The sequence below is a fragment of the Anser cygnoides genome, chromosome 35, assembly GCF_040182565.1.
Source record: "Anser cygnoides isolate HZ-2024a breed goose chromosome 35, Taihu_goose_T2T_genome, whole genome shotgun sequence".
Taxonomy (NCBI): Eukaryota; Metazoa; Chordata; class Aves; order Anseriformes; family Anatidae; genus Anser; species Anser cygnoides.
In genome coordinates, this window is record NC_089907.1 from 1,261,816 (window position 1) to 1,279,570 (window position 17,755).

Below are 17,755 nucleotides of genomic sequence, written 5' to 3' on the forward strand. Positions count from 1 at the left end.
TTTTTCAAATATCCTTGGGAATCTGGAGAGGTCCCAGTGACTGGAAGCTGCCAAATGTTGCCCCAGTTTCCAAGAAGGGAAGCAAAGAAGTCCCTGGGAATTACAGGCCTCTCAGTCTCATGGCAATGCCTGGTAAAGTTATGGAGATTGCTCTGGGAGTGAGTGAAAAACACCTCAGGGACAATGCGGACACTGCTCACAGCACACATGGGTTCATGAGGGAAAAGTCCTATTTAACAAACTCAATTTCTTTTTATGACAAGGTCAGCCACCTAGTTGGCCGAGGGGAGCCAGCTGAGGTGATCGTTTTGGATTTCAGGGAAGATTAAAACATTGTTTCTGACCATACCCATCCAGACCTAATGTCCAGCATAGAGACAGGTAAGTGCATGATACAATGGGTGAACAATTGGCTGACAGGTCGGGCTCGGAGGGATCTGGTAAACAGGGCAACATCAGGCTGGCGGCCAGTCATGAGTGGGGCTCTGCAGGGCTCCATTTTGGGGCCAGGTCTCTTCAGTGGTCCCATAAATGTCCTGGAGGCAGGACTGGAAGGAAACCTGAGTGAGTTTGTGGCTGACTCTGAACTGGGAGGAGCTGCTGACTCTGTTGAGGCTGGAGAGGCCTTGCAGGGGGATCTGGCCAAAGGGGAGAGCTGGGCAGCCACCGCCTGTGGGAAGTTTAACAAGAGCAAGTGCCGGGCCATGTCCCTGGGCAGGGGCAGCCCTGGCTGTACGTACAGCGTGGGGGGCGAGAGGCTGGAGAGCAGCCCCCAGAACGGGAGCTGGGGGTTGTGGCCGACGGCAAGTTGGATGTGAGCCAGCAGCGGGCCCTGGCAGCCCAAAGGGCCAAGCGTGCCCTGGGGTGCCTCAGGCATGGCACTGCTGGCCGGCCGAGGGAAGGGATCGTCCTGCTCTGCTGGGCCTGCTGCGGCCTCACCTCGAGCACTGTGTGCAGCTGTGGGCAGCACAGCAGACGAAGGGCATGAAACTGTGCGAGAGTCTCCAAGGGAGAGCTACGAGGATGGAGAAGGCTCTGCAGGGCAAGGGGTGTGAGGAGCGGCTGAAGGCGCTTGGCTTGTTGAGCCCAGAGCAGAGGAGACGCAGGGGAGGCCTCGCGGCAGCCCACAGCTTCCTGATGAGGGGAGCAGAGGGGCAGGTGCCGGTTTCTGCTCTCTGGGGCCAGCGACAGGGCCCGAGGGAACAGCATGGAGCTGCCACAGGGGAGGCTCAGGCACTGTGGAGACGGTCTGCTGCAAGACGCCTTCCCAGGCAGCAAAGCCTCAGGACAGAAAGTACCCAGGAAATGCCACTGCCAGACTCCATCTTCCTGTGCAAAACTTTATTTGCCGCAGTGCTGCTGCTGCTGTGCCTTGATGTGCTCCAGAGGAGGGAACAAAGAGCCCCCACAGCCTGCTCATGACTTGTGGAAAATGGACTCCACAATCAGTAAGATTGTAAAGTAGGTATGTTTATTCAGCGCTGGGTGGCACGGGGGTAGTCCCGCCAAAGTCGTGCGCACCTGATGCGGCAACTTGCCATGGTTATATGCAGTAAAGGGTTACATATGCATGAAGTTTCACAATATGCTTATACATATTCATAACCTGTCCCCGCTTCGTATTAAAATTAGTTCCAAGGAATCATTTCCATAAAGTTCTCCCATCTGCGCTTGCACAGTGTATCCTGGTGGTGGTCGTCGGGGGTCGTGGGGTGAAGATTGATGACTCTTCCTCGTCACCGCTAGTTGACCTCTTGTCTTTGCACAGACTCAGTTGCTCCTTGGCTCTTGTCCATCCGCAGGACCAGTTTCTACCAGTTTCTTAAGACAGGCTCACTCTCTTATTAGGAGACGAACCTTGGTAAGGGGCCCAAGGCTTCTTGCTTTAGTTAATTTGCACAATGCGCCATAGTTAGCAAAGACACTAAGTAGCATCCTAGTTTAATGCCGTCAGCACTCTATCTCTACTTGATAAGATTCTCCTAACTCCCTCTCTCACTCATGCTCAGCACCAGGCACAGAGCAAAGATCAACCCCAAACTAGGAGGCAAAGGTGGCCTGCAATGGCTGGCAGCACACGGTGACCACATCCCTTGCACTGGGGTCTGCAAGCAGTGCAAGCAGAAGGGAGAGGAGTGTGGAGAGCTGCTGTAGCCCCTGTGCTGCCTGCTGGGGCTCAGAGGCAGGGTGAGACTCGCGGGTGCCAGCAGGGCTTGTGCCCCAGCACAGGAGCTGCGTGCAGGACAGTGTCCAGGGGCTGCAAGGGGCCTGGCCCTGCTTGCAGCATCCCAGCCCTCCTCCAGCAGCAGGGAGGAGCACGGGGCAGCCCCTGGCCTCATTGCCCCTCATTCCTGGCCTACTCCTGGAGCACCAAGGAGAGGTGATCCAGGAGTGGGTGGAGAAGGGCAGGAGCCCTCCAGGGCTGGGGATAGAGTCTGGGGGGCGTTGCCCCTCAGGCACAGCTGAATTCCCTGTGTCCCCAACAGGAACCAGGGGCGGATGCTCTCCCCATTGAAGGAGGCTGCTGTGAAAGTGAAGATCTCGACCCCATTGTTAGCATTGATAAAAGACACCTGCTGCTGGGTACAGTCCAGACAGACCCAGATCCTCATGGGGACAGGGGACAGGGACAAGGGGGTGGGAGGAGATGTGAGAGACTTGAGCTGCCCCTCATTGTACTGCACAGCCCAGATCCCTCCTTCTGGGCTTATGTTGAGCAAACCCTTCCTCTTCACTGATGCCCTGGCCACCCCCAGCCCAGCCCACCACAAATCGTTTTCCAGCTCCCCCTCCAGCTCCACTTCCCAGCAATGCTTCCCTTCTTTGAACTCCTCACGGCCCAGCACGCAGCACTGACTGATAAATCTCTCTGGGCTGTTGGGCACCTGCTGCCATTCACTTTCCCATCTCACACTGCTCTTGTCCTGAGACAGGACGAGTTGGGGATGAGCCGTGTCCGGATCCAGGGTCATCTCCACTGCAGGGACAGAAGGAGCCAGGCCATCAGGGGCAGAGCTCAGCCCTGGGCAGGCTCGGGGCCAGGAGCTGCCCCACGGGGCATGAGATGGGGCACCTCTTGGCTCCTGAACATGCCCCAGCAAGGGCAGGAGAAGCACTGCAGAGGGCAACCGAGTGCACACCTACCTCTGTTTTGAGGCAGAATACACCTTCTCCATGCTGGAATGAGACGGGAGAGCTGGTCACAGCTCATGACTGGTGCCCAGTGGGTGTGGGCAGGGTGAGGGTCCAGCCCTGGCCTGCTCTGTCCCAGCTGCCCACCCTCCCCTGCACATCGCCTTGGTGTTGCCCTGGGACCCAGGCTCGGGGACACTCACCCAGCTCTGCAGCCAGTTCCGCTGGGAAAGAAAGGGAAAAGCAGTGCATGAGGAGGAAGGACAGCTTCTCATCAAATGGCTGCTACAAAGTAAAGGACCTCAGTTCCTTCACATTAGGGTGGGAGACTCACCCAGTTTTACATCTTTTTCCTCTGGGAAGGAAAAGCACAGGGAATCCATAATCAGAGGGAAAAATTCTCATCCCATGTCTAGACTCCAAATTCTTTGGGTTTGGGGATGGATACTCACTGATCTGTGCAGCTTGTTCCTCTATAAAATTAAAAGAAAGAGAAAGTAATTCATGTTCAGAGGGTGCAGTTTCTCATCCCATGGCTACTCCTCCGTGGAGACACCAAATTCCTTCTCTTTTGGGAAGGAGACTTACCCAGCTTTGTAGCCTGTTTTACTGGAAAAGGAAAGAAAAAGCAATGCATGATCAGAGAGGACAGCTTATAACTCCATTGCTACTTCCACAGCTAGACCCCAAGTTTCTTTGCCCTGGTGACAGGGCACAGACCACCTTGCTCCAAATTTGGGAAGGAACGGACTAACATGGAGCAAGACCCAGCTTTGAGCAAGGCTCATGCACATGGAGCAGTAAGAACAGACACTTGTGCAGCTCTCTGCACTGTGTCACCAAAACAAAGTGGAAGTGAAAGGGGATGGGTGGAGGACGTCCCTGTCCCAGAAGCATCAGTGCAGAGTGGGGCAGCCCCGCAGCTCGCTCCCCGTCCCCACCTTGATCCCCGTTCCTTTCAGCCATCCCGGCCGTGTCCCGTGCCCAGGGCAGCCCCAGCCCCAGCACTCCCCACTCCCCCATCAGGCTCCAGCTGCTCCTCCAGCACTGGGGCCCAAGCAGGGGACACTCACCCAGCTCTGCAGCTTGCTCCACTAGAAAAAAGAAAAGGAAAGCAAGGCATGTTGAGAGGGGACAGCTCAACCGGACCCCAAACTGCTTTGGTTTTTATAGGGAGACTCACCCAGCTTTGCATCTTTTTCCTCTGCAAAACAAGAGTAAAAGCAACTCATGATGAAAAGAGAAAACTTCTCTCTTCACCTTTCTTCCTTAATATAGAGCCTTTTATTTTACTTTGTTTTATATTATTTTATTTTATTTTATTTTATTTTATTTTATTTTATTTTATTTTATTTTATTTTATTTTATTTCATTTCATTTCATTTCATTTCATTTATTTTCATTTATTTTCATTTATTTTCATTTATTTTAAATTTCAGAAGGGACACTCACCCAGCTCTGCAGCTTGTTTCTCTGGAAAAGTGAAAAAACAAGACATGTTGAGAGGGGACAGCTCAACTGGACCCCAAAGTGCTTTGGTTTTTATAGGGAGACTCACCCAGCTTTGCATCTTTTTCCTCTGCAAAACAAGAGTAAAAGCAATACATGATGAAAAGAGAAAACATCTCTCTTCACCATTCTTCCTTAATACAGAGGCTTTTATTTTATTTTATTTTATTTTATTTTATTTTATTTTATTTTATTTTATTTATTTTATTTTATTTTATTTTATTTATTTTAATTTATTTTAAATTTTGGGAGGGACACTCACCCAGCTCTGTAGCTTGTGCAGCTGCAAGAGAAAGAGAAAAGCAACAAATGATGAGAGGGGATAGTTACTCATACCAGGGCTACTAACAAGGCTAAGCTCAAATTTCTTCAGGCTGAAGAAGACTCACCCAGCATTTCAGCTTTTTCCTCTCGAAAAGCAAAGCAAAAGCAATGCATGAGGGGAGAAAACCCATCTAATGGCTAGACCTGAATGCATTTCATTAAGAGATGGAGACTCACCAAGCTGTTCAGCTTGTTCCGATGGAAAAGGAAAGCAAGAGCAATGCATGATGAGAAGGGAGAGCTGCTCAGCCCATGGCTCCTCCCACGGGAAGACACCAAATCTTTGGTTATGTGAAGGGAGACTTACCCTGCTCTGCATCCTTTTTCACTGGAAAAGGAAGTAAAAGCAATGCGTGATCAGAGGTTACTGCTTCTCATCTCACGGTGGCTCCAATGGGAAGACACCAAAATCTATACCGTGTGCGATGGGCACAGACCACCTTGCTCCCAGACTGGGAGGGACCAGACCAACAGTCAGCCAGACCCGGCTCTGAGCAAAGCTTTTGCAGGTGAAAAGTAAGGACAGACACTTGTGCAGCTCTCTGCACAAGGTGAAGGGAATGGGGACGGGTGGAGGACGTCCCTGTCCCAGAAGCGTCAGTGCAGAGCGGGGCAGCCCCACAGCTCGCTCCCCGTCCCCACCTTGATCCCCGTTCCTTTCAGCCATCCCGGCCGTGTCCCGTGCCCAGGGCAGCCCCAGCCCCAGCACTCCCCACTCCCCCGTCAGGCTCCAGCTGCTCCTCCAGCACCCCCGAGCCACCAGCACACAAGCCCCCACAGCCCACCCAGCCCAGTCCCTCCCAAAGGGACACCACTTCCCCAGGGGCTGGGGGCAGGGACTGCAAGGACTGTAAGGACAACTCTTGGCTCTGTGCCACTGAAAAGCAAAGGCGGAGGAACAGGAGGTCAGCAGAGCAGCTTGGTTGCTCGGTGGGAACATCTGCAGGGGGTCTGGGCCTTCCCACCAGCCCCACGCTGCAGCCATGCTCCCTGGCCTCCCACCCAAGGCCCCTTGCCTTCTCCCCTGCCTTCGTTGCCCAAGGCAGAGGCCCAAGAGGATCCTAAGGCCTTTGGGATCCCCAGGAGAACATTCCCTTCCTCCTCCTACGCACCTCCCTGGGCCAGGGCTCAGCCCCGCTCCAGACCCACGCGGGTCCCTGCAGAACACCTCCCTCTGCTCCATCCCTGCGCTGCCAGCTTACCTTTCTTTCGAAAGAGATAAACACCGAGGCCAATGGACATAGCCAAAAGCACGAGGACCAGAGCCAGAGCCACCATCCAGGGCTGGGCGTTGTGGAAGAAGGGAGCTGAGAAAAGGCACCAGGAAAAGGGCTGCGTTTACATGCCCGCGGGTGGAAAAGCAAGACCCAGACTTCTCCCAGCTCAGGACAAGTGCAGGGGCCAGGAACACCTCACCCTGGCTGTGCTATTTGTACCTGCGATGTGCAGGGATGATTCCCGCTCCTGCTGGATGCGGCTGCTCCTGACCACGCAGGACAAGGGCCCCTCCACGCTCCCGGTCACGATGACGGCGCCTTCGATTTCAAAGAGCCCCTCCTGGTCCTGGGAATGTGTCTGGGAGACCGCGGGCAGATGCTGCCCACGAGCATCCCTCCACAGCATCTGTGGCAGTGGGTACCAGCCGGCCGATCGACACAGCACGCGGACGCCTCCGGCCTCGTAGCCCCCGAGGGAGAGGTGGGGGTCAGCGCCTGTGGCTGGGGGAAGAGGCTGCAGCTGGGGCTTGAATTGGGGAGGGATTCATTTCAAGGCAAAGACCCCATCTCCTCCCATGTCAGACACAGCCCAGCCCAGCCACAGCCACAGCAGCTCTGGGACTGGGCGCTTCATGCACCCACCCTCACCCCAAACCACCCCGGATGGTGCCGGATCCAGACAGCAGGGCTGCACAATGCCAGTGGCCCCAAATCACCCAGAAAACCCAGGTGCCGAGCTTCAGCACCTCCAGGCAGCATCTCTGCACCAGGCTGTGCTGGTTCAAGATGCCCCGAGACTTCCAGACAACATCTCTGGTCTCCCCCAGGACAAAAAGCAAGAGCAAGCAGAGGTCTAGGTGCTCAGAGGTCTCTTCCCTGCTTCAGATGTTGTCCCATGGCAGGCAGAGCTGAAGGAGCTGCTCAGCAGCCCATGCCAAGTGCCCTCCGAACATCATGGGGATGGAGTTCAAGGACACCACAAAAACTTATCTAAACCAACTGAACTGTCCAAAAAAACACCTGCAGCAGAATGGCTCCTTGCTGGACAAGCACTCGCTCACCAACAGAGGAGGAAAAGCCCCATCAGACATTGAAAGGCCTCATCAAAAGGCTGTGAGGATGGGACAGGGCCCTGGGTAGGGCACACAAACCCAGGGACACAAGGACCATCCCCTGAGAGCATCACCCCAGCCACTAACCTGATACCTCCAACTCCACAATAGCTTCGTGATAAGCGTTAACATCTTTCACAGTGCAGAAGTAGTGGCCATCATCCGAGGGTCTCACCCTGGTGATTCTCAAGTCCAGGCTTCCAGCAGAGAGACCATCTCTGGCCAACTCTGTCCTCCCAGCATATGCCTCCATCTGCTCCCCGTACAGGTCCTCTCCATTGCGGTAGTGGTGCACTGTCTCAGAGATATCATCCCGGATCCACCTGATATCCAAGGTGCCAGCATCCCGTTGAGGGGACAAGTGGCAGGGCAGCACGACATCCTGCCCCACGGTGGCAGAGAGAGGATGGTCTGGTCCCTCCACTCTGAGCTGGGCTGGGCAATGGAGAAGGCACAGAGAGGAGGTGAGATTTTGCCATCGCAAATTTATGGGCAGTGAGTGACAAAGGGTGAGCTGTGTGTGAGTTGGTGCGTGCTGCGTCCCCGGTGTCCCATGGGAAACCACCAGGGAAATGGGAGAAGGAGAGGGAGGATGTGCAGGAGAAGGAGGTGTGCTGGGAGTGGGAGCCGTCTGCAGCATTCGGGCAGGTGAAGAAGAGCCAGAAAGGGCAGTCAAGGCAGCGCCCGTATTGCATGAAAGAACCAAAGGGAAAGTGAAAGCAAGTCGGGGCCGAGCTGTGGGCTCGGGTCCCCCTGCCCCACGTCCGCTCCCCTACCCTATGGCAGAAAGTCTGCATGCACAGGGGGGAGAGCCCCCAGCAGCCCCGCAGGATCCTACCTGAGCCCAGCCGGAGGAGGAGCAGAGTGACGAGGGAAGTCAGGAGGCCCCTGGCATGGCCGGTGAGGCTGGGGCAGCTGCAGCCCCAGGGGAGCCCCATCTGTGCTGCAGCGGGAGCAGGAGCTGGGGGCAGAAGCTGGGGCAGAAGAGTGAGGGGATCGAGGGGCTGCAGGCACTGCAGGCAGATGGTGAGTAAGTCCCCTTCGGCTCGGACACAAGGAGCCACAGCCAGCAGCGCCTTGGGCAGGGCACAGAGCCTGCGCTTATCATGGGGTGGGGGACACAGCAGGCAGCCCCCAGGGGTTCTTCTCCAGGGGAGCCCCACCGAGAGAGATGTCCCTCACCACACCCAGCCAGGCTACAGGAAGTAAAAAGCTACATGACAATTGCCCAACTCTTACGCAGTTCCGGACAACAATAAAACTCTGGGAGGAGCTCGGACACTTGGGGGATGGGAGCAAGAGGCTCCAGAGCAGAGCGGGATCAGAGGCTGCAGGGAAAGTCGCTCCGCTGGGTGCTGAGACAGGGAACAAGGGAAAGCATGGCGATTTTGCAGGTTTTAGCTAACCCAGGGACTATGGTGTATATCAACCTCAAGGACAGGACTGAGGTAGGGAGTACGAGGACAGGATGACTGTAAAAGACTGAGGCAGGGAACAAGGTAAAGGATGTTGAATCTGTACTTCTTAGCTAACACAATTGTGTGTTAACCACAAGGAGAGGGCAATCCCAACGATAAGGGAGTAAAAGACTGCATGCATAGATAATGGAACCAGCAAGAACTGGCTTGGATTGCTGAAGTCTGTAAATAAAAGGAAGGGTCAGAAGTTTAGCAGCGAGGAAGACTTCTGTCCTTCATCAAAAGACCACCAGAGTACGCTGGAGGACCACCCGAGGACTCTAGCGTGCATGCGAATAGGGGTGGGAACCTATGTTAATGATTCTCCAGAGACCTGATGAATATGTAAGAGACTTTCGGGAAATGAAATGAATATGCATATATGCCATCAATATAAACACCCTGGCAGTAACCCTTGGTGTGCAAGCTAGGAGGAGCGATCCCCTTGCACCCAGCACTGCAATAAACATACCTGCTTTATAACTCTTCAGGAGTTGTGAAGTTTGTTTCCTGCACCTCAGTGCTGACCGTCGTGCTGCCACCCTTTGCCCAGAGTGGTGAGGGCGAAGAACCAGCCCCACTCCCCAGCTCTGGCCATCCCAGAGGAGGAAGAAATGGGCAGACCATTCACCCTCTGGAAAGAGAAGCCCTGTTGCAGCAGGGTGGGGGCTTGGGCATGGAAATGGCTTCCAAAGACAGGAGGGACAGCTTCAGCATTCAGCCAAGATGATGACATGGATGACCTTCTGTTCTTTAAGGAACTAAGGCACACCTCTGGATATGCTGCCCTAATTCCTATGGGGAAAGATTCAAATGGCCAAAGCTCAATTTGAGTTGAAGCTTGACAGTAGTGTGGGGGACAATAAAAAGGATTTTTCAAAAATATCTAAACAGCAAAAGTGGGACCAGAGAAGCCATTGGTCTGTCACTTGATAGGGAATGGCATGGAGCTGCCACAGGGGAGGCTCAGGCGGGCTGTTCAGAAAATGTTCTTCCCTGAGAGGGTGGTTGGGCACTGGAACAGGCTCCCCAGGGACATGGCCATGGCCCTGAGCCTACCGCAGCTCAAGGAGCGTTTGGAGAAGGCTCTCAGGGAAAGGGTCTGATTTTTGGTAGGTACTTTGTGGAGCCAGAAAACGGAGTCGATAGTCCTGTTGGGTCCCTACCGATTTGGGCTATTCTGTGATTCATGGCTGAAGCCTGAGAGCACCTGCTCCCTCTGCCTGGAGGACTTCCAAGAGCCGGTGATGCCCCCCTGTGAGCATAGCCTCTGCAGAGCCTGCGTGATGGGAGGCTGGAAGCTCTTTGGGTGGCCCCAGGGTAGGGCAATGACGCAGCTGGGACAAGTGGGTCCCAGGCATCAGCTGGGGAACAGGGAGCAGCTGGAGCTTAGGTTCCTCCTGGCTCTGACTCCCAGGACAAACACCAAGGAGATGGTCTGCTGCAAGACGCCTTCCCAGGCAGCAAAGCCTGAGGACAGAAGCACCCAGGAAATGCCACTGCCAGATTCCATCTTCCTGTGCAAAACTTTATTTGCCACAGTCCTGCTGCTGCTGTGCCTTGGTGTGCTCCAGAGGAGGGAACAAAGAGCCCCCACAGGCTGCTCATGTTCAGCACCAGGCACAGAGCAAAGATCAACCCCAAACTAGGAGGCAAAGGTGGCCTGCAATGGCCGGCAGCACATGGTGACCACATCCCTTGCACTGGGGTCTGCAAGCAGTGCAAGCAGAGGGGAGAGGAGCGTGGAGAGCTGCTGCAGCCTCTGTGCTGCCCACTGGGGCTCAGAGGCAGGGTGAGACCCGCGGGTGCCAGCAGGGCTTGTGCCCCGGCACTGGAGCAGCGGGGAGGAACACGGGGCAGCCTCTGGCCCCACTGCCCCTCATTCCTGTGCTGCTCCTGCAGGACCAAGGAGAGGTGATCCAGGAGTGGGTGGAGAAGGGCAGGAGCCCCCCAGGGCTGGGGACAGGGTCTGGGGGGTGCTGTCCCTCAGGCACAGCTGAATTCCTGGCTTTTCCAGCAAAAACCAGGGGCGGATGCTCTCCCCATTGAAGGAGGCTGCTGTGAATGTGAAGATCTCCACCCCATTGTCAGCGTTGATAAAAGACACCTGCTGCTGGGTACAGTCCAGACAGACCCAGATCCTCATGGGGACGGGGGACAGGGAGAAGTAGGTGCGAGGAGTTGTAAGAGACACGAGATCTCCTTCATTGTACTGAACAGCCCAGATCCCTTCTTTGGGGCATATGCTGATCCCTTTCTTCCTCTCCACAGATGCCCTGGCCACCCCAACAGCCCACCAAGAACATTTTCGGTGCTCCCCCTCGACCTCCACCACCCAGCAGTGCCTCCCCTCTCTGAACTCCTCACGGCCCAGCACGCAGCACCAACGGTCAAATCTCTCCTGGCTGTCAGGCACCTGCTGCCATTCACTTTCCCATCTCACACTGCTGAAGGCCTCTGAGAAGATGAGCCGTGGATGAGCCGTGTCCGGATCCAGGGTCACCTTCACTGCAGGGACAGAAGGAGCCAGGCCATCAGGGGCAGAGCTCAGCCCTGGGCAGGCTTTCCCCAGCTCGGGGCCAGGAGCTGCCCCACGGGGCAGGAGATGGGGCACCTCTTGGCTCCTGAACATGCCCCAGCAAGGGCAGGAGAAGCACTGCAGAGGGTAACTCAATGCACACCTACCTCTATTATGAGGCAGCAGAAACCTTCTCCATGCTGGAAGGAGAGGGGAGAGCTGGTCACAACCCACGGCCAGTGCCCAGTGGGTGTGGGCAGGGTGAGGGGTCAGCCCTGGGCTGCTCTGTCCCAGCTGCCCACCCTCCCCTGCACATCACCATGGCATTGCCCTGGGGCCCAAGAAGGGGACACTCACCCAGCTCTGCAGCTTGCTCCACTAGAAAAAAGAAAAAAAAAGCAAGGCATGATGAGAAGGGACAGCTCAACCGGACCCCAAACTGCTTTGGTTTTTATAGGGAGACTCACCCAGCTTTGCATCTTTTTCCTCTGCAAAAAAAGAGTAAAAGCAACTCATGATGAAAAGAGAAAACTTCTCTTTTCGCATTTCTTCCTTAATACAGACCCATTTATTTTATTTTATATATTTTATTTTATTTTATTTTATTTTATTTTATTTTATTTTATTTTATTTATTTAATTTTATTTTTTATTTTATTCTAAATATCAGGAGGGACACTCACCCAGCTCTGCAGCTTGTTTCTCTGGAAAAGTGAAAAAACAAGGCATGGTGAGAGGGGACAGCTTCTGATCCCATGGCTGGACCTCCATTTTTTGTTTTCAGTTTGGGGAGGGATACTCACCCAGCTCTGCAGCTTGCTCCACTAGAAAAAAGAAAAGGAAAGCAAGGCATGTTGAGAGGGGACAGCTCAACCGGACCCCAAACTGCTTTGGTTTTTATAGGGAGACTCACCCAGCTTTGCATCTTTTTCCTCTGCAAAACAAGAGTAAAAGCAACTCATGATGAAAAGAGAAAACTTCTCTCTTCACCTTTCTTCCTTAATACAGAGCCTTTTATTTTGTTTTATTTTATTTTATTTTGTTTTATTTCATTTCATTTCATTTCCTTTCATTTCATTTCATTTCATTTCATTTCATTTATTTTCATTTATTTTCATTTCATTTATTTTAAATTTCAGAAGGGACACTCACCAAGTTCTGCAGCTTGTTTCTCTGGAAAAGTGAAAAAACAAGGCATGTTGAGAGGGGACAGCTCAACTGGACCCCAAACTGCTTTGGTTTTTATAGGGAGACTCACCCAGCTTTGCATCTTTTTCCTCTGCAAAACAAGAGTAAAAGCAACTCATGATGAAAAGAGAAAACTTCTCTCTTCACCTTTCTTCCTTAATATAGAGCCTTTTATTTTACTTTGTTTTATATTATTTTATTTTATTTTATTTTATTTTATTTTATTTTATTTTATTTTATTTTATTGTATTTTATTTCATTTCATTTCATTTATTTTAAATTTCAGGAGGGACACTCACCCAGCTCTGCAGCTTGTTTCTCTGGAAAAGTGAAAAAACAAGGCATGTTGAGAGGGGACAGCTCAACCGGACCCCAAACTGCTTTGGTTTTTATAGGGAGACTCACCCAGCTTTGCATCTTTTTCCTCTGCAAAACAAGAGTAAAAGCAACTCATGATGAAAAGAGAAAACTTCTCTTTTCACCTTTCTTCCTTAATACAGAGCATTTTATTTTATTTTATTTTATTTTATTTTATTTTATTTTATTTTATTTTATTTTATTTTATTTTATTTTATTTTATTTTATTTTATTTTATTTAATTTATTTTAATTTATTTTAGATTTCAGGAGGGACACTCACCCAGCTCTGTAGCTTGTGCAGCTGCAAGAGAAAGAGAAAAGCAACAGATGATGAGAGGGGAGAGCAATTCATACCAGGGCTACTAACTAGGCTAAGCTCAAATTTCTTCAGGCTGAAGAAGACTCACCCAGCATTTCAGCTTTTTCCTCTTGAAAAGCAAAGCAAAAGCAATGCATGATGGGAGAAAACCCATCTAATGGCTAGACCTGAATGCATTTCAATAAGAGATGGAGACTCACCAAGCTGTTCAGCTTGTTCCGATGGAAAAGGAAAGCAAGAGCAATGCATGATGAGAAGGGAGAGCTGCTCAGCCCATGGCTCCTCCCACGGGAAGACACCAAATCTTTGGTTATGTGAAGGGAGACTTACCCTGCTCTGCATCCTTTTTCACTGGAAAAGGAAGTAAAAGCAATGCGTGATCAGAGGTTACTGCTTCTCATCTCACGGTGGCTCCAATGGGAAGACACCAAAATCTATACATTGTGCGATGGGCACAGACCACCTTGCTCCCAGACTGGGAGGGACCAGACCAACAGTCAGCCAGACCCGGCTCTGAGCAAAGCTTTTGCAGGTGAAAAGTAAGGACAGACACTTGTGCAGCTCTCTGCACAAGCTGAAGGGAATGGGGACGGGTGGAGGACGTCCCTGTCCCGGAAGAGTCGGTGCAGAGCGGGGCAGCCCCGCAGCTCGCTCCCCGTCCCCACCTTGATCCCCGTTCCTTTCAGCCATCCCGGCCGTGTCCCGTGCCCAGGGCAGCCCCAGCCCCAGCACTCCCCACTCCTCTGTCAGGCTCCAGCTGCTCCTCCAGCACCCCCGAGCCACCAGCACACAAGCCCCCACAGCCCACCCAGCCCAGTCCCTCCCGCAGGGACACCACTTCCCCAGGGGGCTGGGGGCAGGGACTGCAAGGACTGTAAGGACACCTCTTGGCTCTGTGCCACTGAAAAGCAAAGGCGGAGGAACAGGAGGTCAGCAGAGCAGCTTGGTTGCTCGGTGGGAACATCTGCAGGGGGTCTGGGCCTTCCCACCAGCCCCACGCTGCACCCATGCTCCCTGGCCTCCCACCCAAGGCCCCTTGCCTTCTCCCCTGCCTTCGTTGCCCAAGGCAGAGGCCCAAGAGGATCCTAAGGCCTTTGGGATCCCCAGGAGAACATTCCCTTCCTCCTCCTACGCACCTCCCTGAGCCAGGACTCAGCCCCACTCCAGACCCACGCGGGTCCCTGCAGAACACCTCCCTCCGCTCCATCCCTGTGCTGCCAGCTTACCTTTCTTCAGAAAGAGATAAACAGCGAGGCCAATGGACACAGCCAAAAGCACGAGGACTAGAGCCAGAGCCACCTTCCAGGGCTGGGCGTTATGGAAGAAGGGAGCTGAGAAAAGGCACCAGGAAGAGGGCTGTGTTTCCATGCCCGCGGGTGGAAAAGTAAGACCCAGACTTCTCCCAGCTCAGGACAAGTGCAGGGGCCAGGAACACCTCACCCTGGCTGTGCTATTTGTACCTGCGATGTGCAGGGACGATTCCCGCTCCTGCTGGATGCGGCTGCTCCTGACCACACAGGACAAGGGCCCCTCCATGCTCCCGGTCACGATGATGGCGCCTTCGATTTCAAAGAGCCCCTCCTGGTCCTGGGAATGTGTCTGGGAGACCGAGGGCAGGTGCTGCCCGCGAGCATCCCTCCACAGCAGCTGCGGCAGCGGGTACCAGCCGGCCGATCGACACAGCACGCGGACGCCTCCGGCCTCGTAGCCCCCGAGGGAGAGGTGGGGGTCAGCGCCTGTGGCTGGGGGAAGAGCCCACGGCTGAGGCTTGACTTGGGGAGGGATTCATTTCAAGGCAAAGACCCCATCTGCTCCCATGTCAGACACAGCCCAGACCAGCCACAGCCACAGCAGCTCTGGGACTGGGCGCTTCATGCACCCACCCTCACCCCAAACCACCCCGGATGGTGCCGGATTCAGAGAGCAGGGCTGCACAATGCCAGTGGCCCCAAATCACCCAGAAAACCCAGGTGCCGAGCTTCAGCACCTCCAGGCAGCATCTCTGCACCAGGCTGTGCTGGTTCAAGATGCCCCGAGACTTCCAGAGAACGTCTCTGGTCTCCCCCAGGACAAAAAGCAAGAGCAAGCAGAGGTCTAGGTGCTCAGAGGTCTCTTCCCTGCTTCAGATGTTGTCCCATGGCAGGCACAGCTGAAGGAGCTGCTCAGCAGCCCATGCCAAGTGCCCTCCGAACATCATGGGGATGGAGTTCAAGACATCACAAGATGTCTTCGAGACACCACAAAAACCTATCTAAACCAACTGATCTGTACAAAAAAAACACCTGCAGCAGAATGGCTCCTTGCTGGACAAGCACTCGCTCACCGACAGAGGAGGAAAAGCCCCATCAGACATTGAAAGGCCTCATCAAAAGGCTGTGAGGATGGGACAGGGCCCTGGGTAGGGCACACAAACCCAGCGACACAAGGACCATCCCCTGAGAGCATCACCCCAGCCACTAACCTGATACCTCCAACTCCACAATAGCTTCGTGATAAGCGTTAACATCTTTCACAGTGCAGAAGTAGTGGCCATCATCCGAGGGTCTCACCCTGGTGATTCTCAAGTCCAGGCTTCCAGCAGAGAGACCATCTCTGGACAACTCTGTCCTCCCAGCATATGCCTCCATCTGCTCCCTGTACAGGTCCTCTCCATTGCGATAGTAGTGCACTGTCTCAGAGATATCATCCCGGATCCACCTGATATCCAAGGTGCGAGCATTCCGTCGAGGGGACAAGTGGCAGGGCAGCACGACATCCTGCCCCACGGTGGCAGAGAGAGGCTGGCCTGGTCCCACCACTCTGAGCTGGGCTGGGTAATGGAGAAGGCACAGAGAGGAGGTGACATTTTGCCATCGTAAATTTAGGGGCAGTGAGTGACAAAGGGTGAGCTGTGCATGAGTTGGTGCGTGCTGCGTCCCCCGTGTCCCATAGGAAACTACCAGGGAAATGGGAGAAGGAGAGGGAGGACGTGCAGGAGAAGGAGGTGTGCTGGGAGTGGGAGCCCTCTGCAGCATTCGGGCAGGTGAAGAAGAGCCAGAAAGGGCAGTCAAGGCAGCGCCCGTATTGCATGAAAGAACCAAAGGGAAAGTGAAAGCAAGTCGGGGCCGAGCGGTGGGCTCGGGTCCCCCTGCCCCACGGCCGCTCCCCTACCCTATGGAAGAAAGTCTGCATGCACAGGGGGGAGAGCCCCCAGCAGCCCCGCAGGATCCTACCTGAGCCCAGCCGGAGGAGGAGCAGAGTGACGAGGGAAGTCAGGAGGCCCCTGGCATGGCCGGTGAGGCTGGGGCGGCTGCAGCCCCAGGGGAGCCCCATCTGTGCTGCAGCGGGAGCAGGAGCTGGGGGCAGAAACAGGACCAAAAGAATGAGGGGACCGAGGGGCTGCAGGTACTGCGGGCGGATGGGGAAGGAGTCCCCTTGGGCCTGGGCACAAGGAGCCACAGCCAGCAGCGCCTTGGGCAGGGCACAGAGCCTGCGCTTATCATGGGGTGGGGGACACAGCAGGCAGCCCCCAGGGCTTCTTCTCCAGGGGAGCCCCACCGAGAGAGATGTCCCTCACCACACCCAGCTGAATTGCGGGAAACACGGGTATGCCAAAATTCCTCAACTCTTACGCAGTTCCGGACAACAATAAAACTCTGGGAGGAGCTCGGACACTTGGGGGATGGGAGCAAGAGGCTCCAGAGCAGAGCGGGATCAGAGGCTGCAGGGAAAGTTGCTCAGCTGGGTGCTGAGACAGGGAACAAGGGAAAGCATGGCGATTTTGCAGGTTTTAGCTAACACAGGGACTTTCTTGTATATCAATCTCAAGGACAGGACTGAGGCAGGGAGGAGGACAGGGTGACTGTAAAAGACTGAGGCAGGGAACAAGGTAAAGGATGTTGAATCTGTACTTCTTAGGTAACACAATTGTGTGTTAACCACAAGGAGAGGGCAATCCCAACGATAAGGGAGTAAAAGACTGCATGCATAGATAATGGAACCAGCAAGAACTGGCTTGGATTGCTGAAGTCTGTAAATAAAAGGAAGGGTCAGAAGTTTAGCAGCGAGGAAGACTTCTGTCCTTCATCAAAAGACCACCAGAGTACACTGGAGGACCACCCGAGGACTCTAGCGTGCATGCGAATAGGGGTGGGAACCTATGTTAATGATTCTCCAGAGACCCAATGAATATGTAAGAGACTTTCGGGAAATGAAATGAATATGCATATATGCCATCAATATAAACACCCTGGCAGTAACCATTGGTGTGCAAGCTAGGAGGAGCGATCCCCTTGCACCCAGCACTGCAATAAACATACCTGCTTTATAACTCTTCAGGAGTTGTGAAGTTTGTTTTCTGCACCTCAGTGCTGACCGTCGTGCTGCCACCCTTTGCCCAGAGTGGTGAGGGCGAAGAACCAGCCCCACTCCCCAGCTCTGGCCATCCCAGAGGAGGAAGAAATGGGCAGACCATTCACCCTCTGGAAAGAGAAGCCCTGTTGCAGCAGGGTGGGGGCTTGGGCATGGAAATGGCTTCCAAAGACAGGAGGGACAGCTTCAGCATTCAGCCAAGATGATGACATGGATGACCTTCTGTTCTTTAAGGAACTAAGGCACACCTCTGGATATGCTGCCCTAATTC

At 53.8% G+C, this 17,755-nt stretch overlaps 3 protein-coding genes across 6 annotated transcripts in view; all 3 read right to left on the reverse strand.

Annotated features, from left to right (window-relative positions):
• The window catches only part of LOC136788360 (butyrophilin subfamily 3 member A2-like), a 40,571-nt gene that overhangs the window by 15,611 nt on the left and 7,205 nt on the right, over positions 1-17,755 (reverse strand). The window lies entirely within an intron of this gene.
• LOC136788349 (butyrophilin subfamily 3 member A2-like) lies at positions 1,450-8,529 on the reverse strand. 2 transcript variants are annotated; one of them, XM_066986707.1, is made up of 13 exons: positions 8,133-8,529; positions 7,382-7,729; positions 6,402-6,683; positions 6,168-6,272; positions 4,904-4,924; positions 4,691-4,711; positions 4,206-4,226; positions 3,721-3,741; positions 3,585-3,605; positions 3,467-3,487; positions 3,336-3,356; positions 3,145-3,177; positions 1,450-2,977 (listed from the first exon to the last, which is right to left on the reverse strand). In XM_066986707.1, the coding sequence occupies exons 1-13, from the start codon at positions 8,230-8,232 to the stop codon at positions 2,346-2,348; spliced, it is 1,647 nt and encodes a 548-aa protein (XP_066842808.1). In that variant the 5' UTR covers positions 8,233-8,529; the 3' UTR covers positions 1,450-2,345. The 2 variants fall into 2 exon arrangements, with proteins under 2 accessions (XP_066842808.1, XP_066842807.1); XM_066986706.1 differs by lacking the exon at positions 4,691-4,711 and adding an exon at positions 4,316-4,336 and having other exon boundaries at positions 8,133-8,528.
• Positions 10,259-16,698, reverse strand: LOC136788368 (butyrophilin subfamily 3 member A2-like). 3 transcript variants are annotated; one of them, XM_066986826.1, is made up of 8 exons: positions 16,347-16,698; positions 15,596-15,943; positions 14,595-14,876; positions 14,361-14,465; positions 13,096-13,116; positions 11,627-12,882; positions 11,437-11,469; positions 10,259-11,259 (listed from the first exon to the last, which is right to left on the reverse strand). In XM_066986826.1, the coding sequence occupies exons 1-6, from the start codon at positions 16,444-16,446 to the stop codon at positions 12,818-12,820; spliced, it is 921 nt and encodes a 306-aa protein (XP_066842927.1). In that variant the 5' UTR covers positions 16,447-16,698; the 3' UTR covers positions 10,259-11,259; positions 11,437-11,469; positions 11,627-12,817. The 3 variants fall into 3 exon arrangements, with proteins under 3 accessions (XP_066842927.1, XP_066842928.1, XP_066842929.1); XM_066986827.1 differs by having other exon boundaries at positions 13,096-13,485; positions 16,347-16,696; XM_066986828.1 differs by lacking the exons at positions 13,096-13,116; positions 14,361-14,465; positions 14,595-14,876; positions 15,596-15,943; positions 16,347-16,698 and having other exon boundaries at positions 11,627-11,647; positions 11,737-11,757; positions 11,952-12,331.

Bases quoted from the DNA above. Each gene is read 5' to 3' on its own strand.
- LOC136788368 (XM_066986826.1), bottom strand. From the start codon at position 16,446: ATGGGGCTCCCCTGGGGCTGCAGCCGCCCCAGCCTCACCGGCCATGCC. The intron at 14,877-15,595 runs GTTAGTGGCTGG...CTCTTCCCCCAG, and splicing joins TGTGGAGTTGGAGGTATCAG to CCACAGGCGCTGACCCCCAC. The intron at 13,117-14,360 runs GTAAGCTGGCAG...TTTCTCTTGCAG, and splicing joins TTATCTCTTTCTGAAGAAAG to CTGCACAAGCTACAGAGCTG.
- LOC136788349 (XM_066986707.1), bottom strand. From the start codon at position 8,232: ATGGGGCTCCCCTGGGGCTGCAGCTGCCCCAGCCTCACCGGCCATGCC. The intron at 3,178-3,335 runs GTGAGTGTCCCC...GTCTCATTCCAG, and splicing joins GGAACTGGCTGCAGAGCTGG to CATGGAGAAGGTGTATTCTG. The intron at 2,978-3,144 runs GTAGGTGTGCAC...CTGTCCCTGCAG, and splicing joins TATTCTGCCTCAAAACAGAG to TGGAGATGACCCTGGATCCG.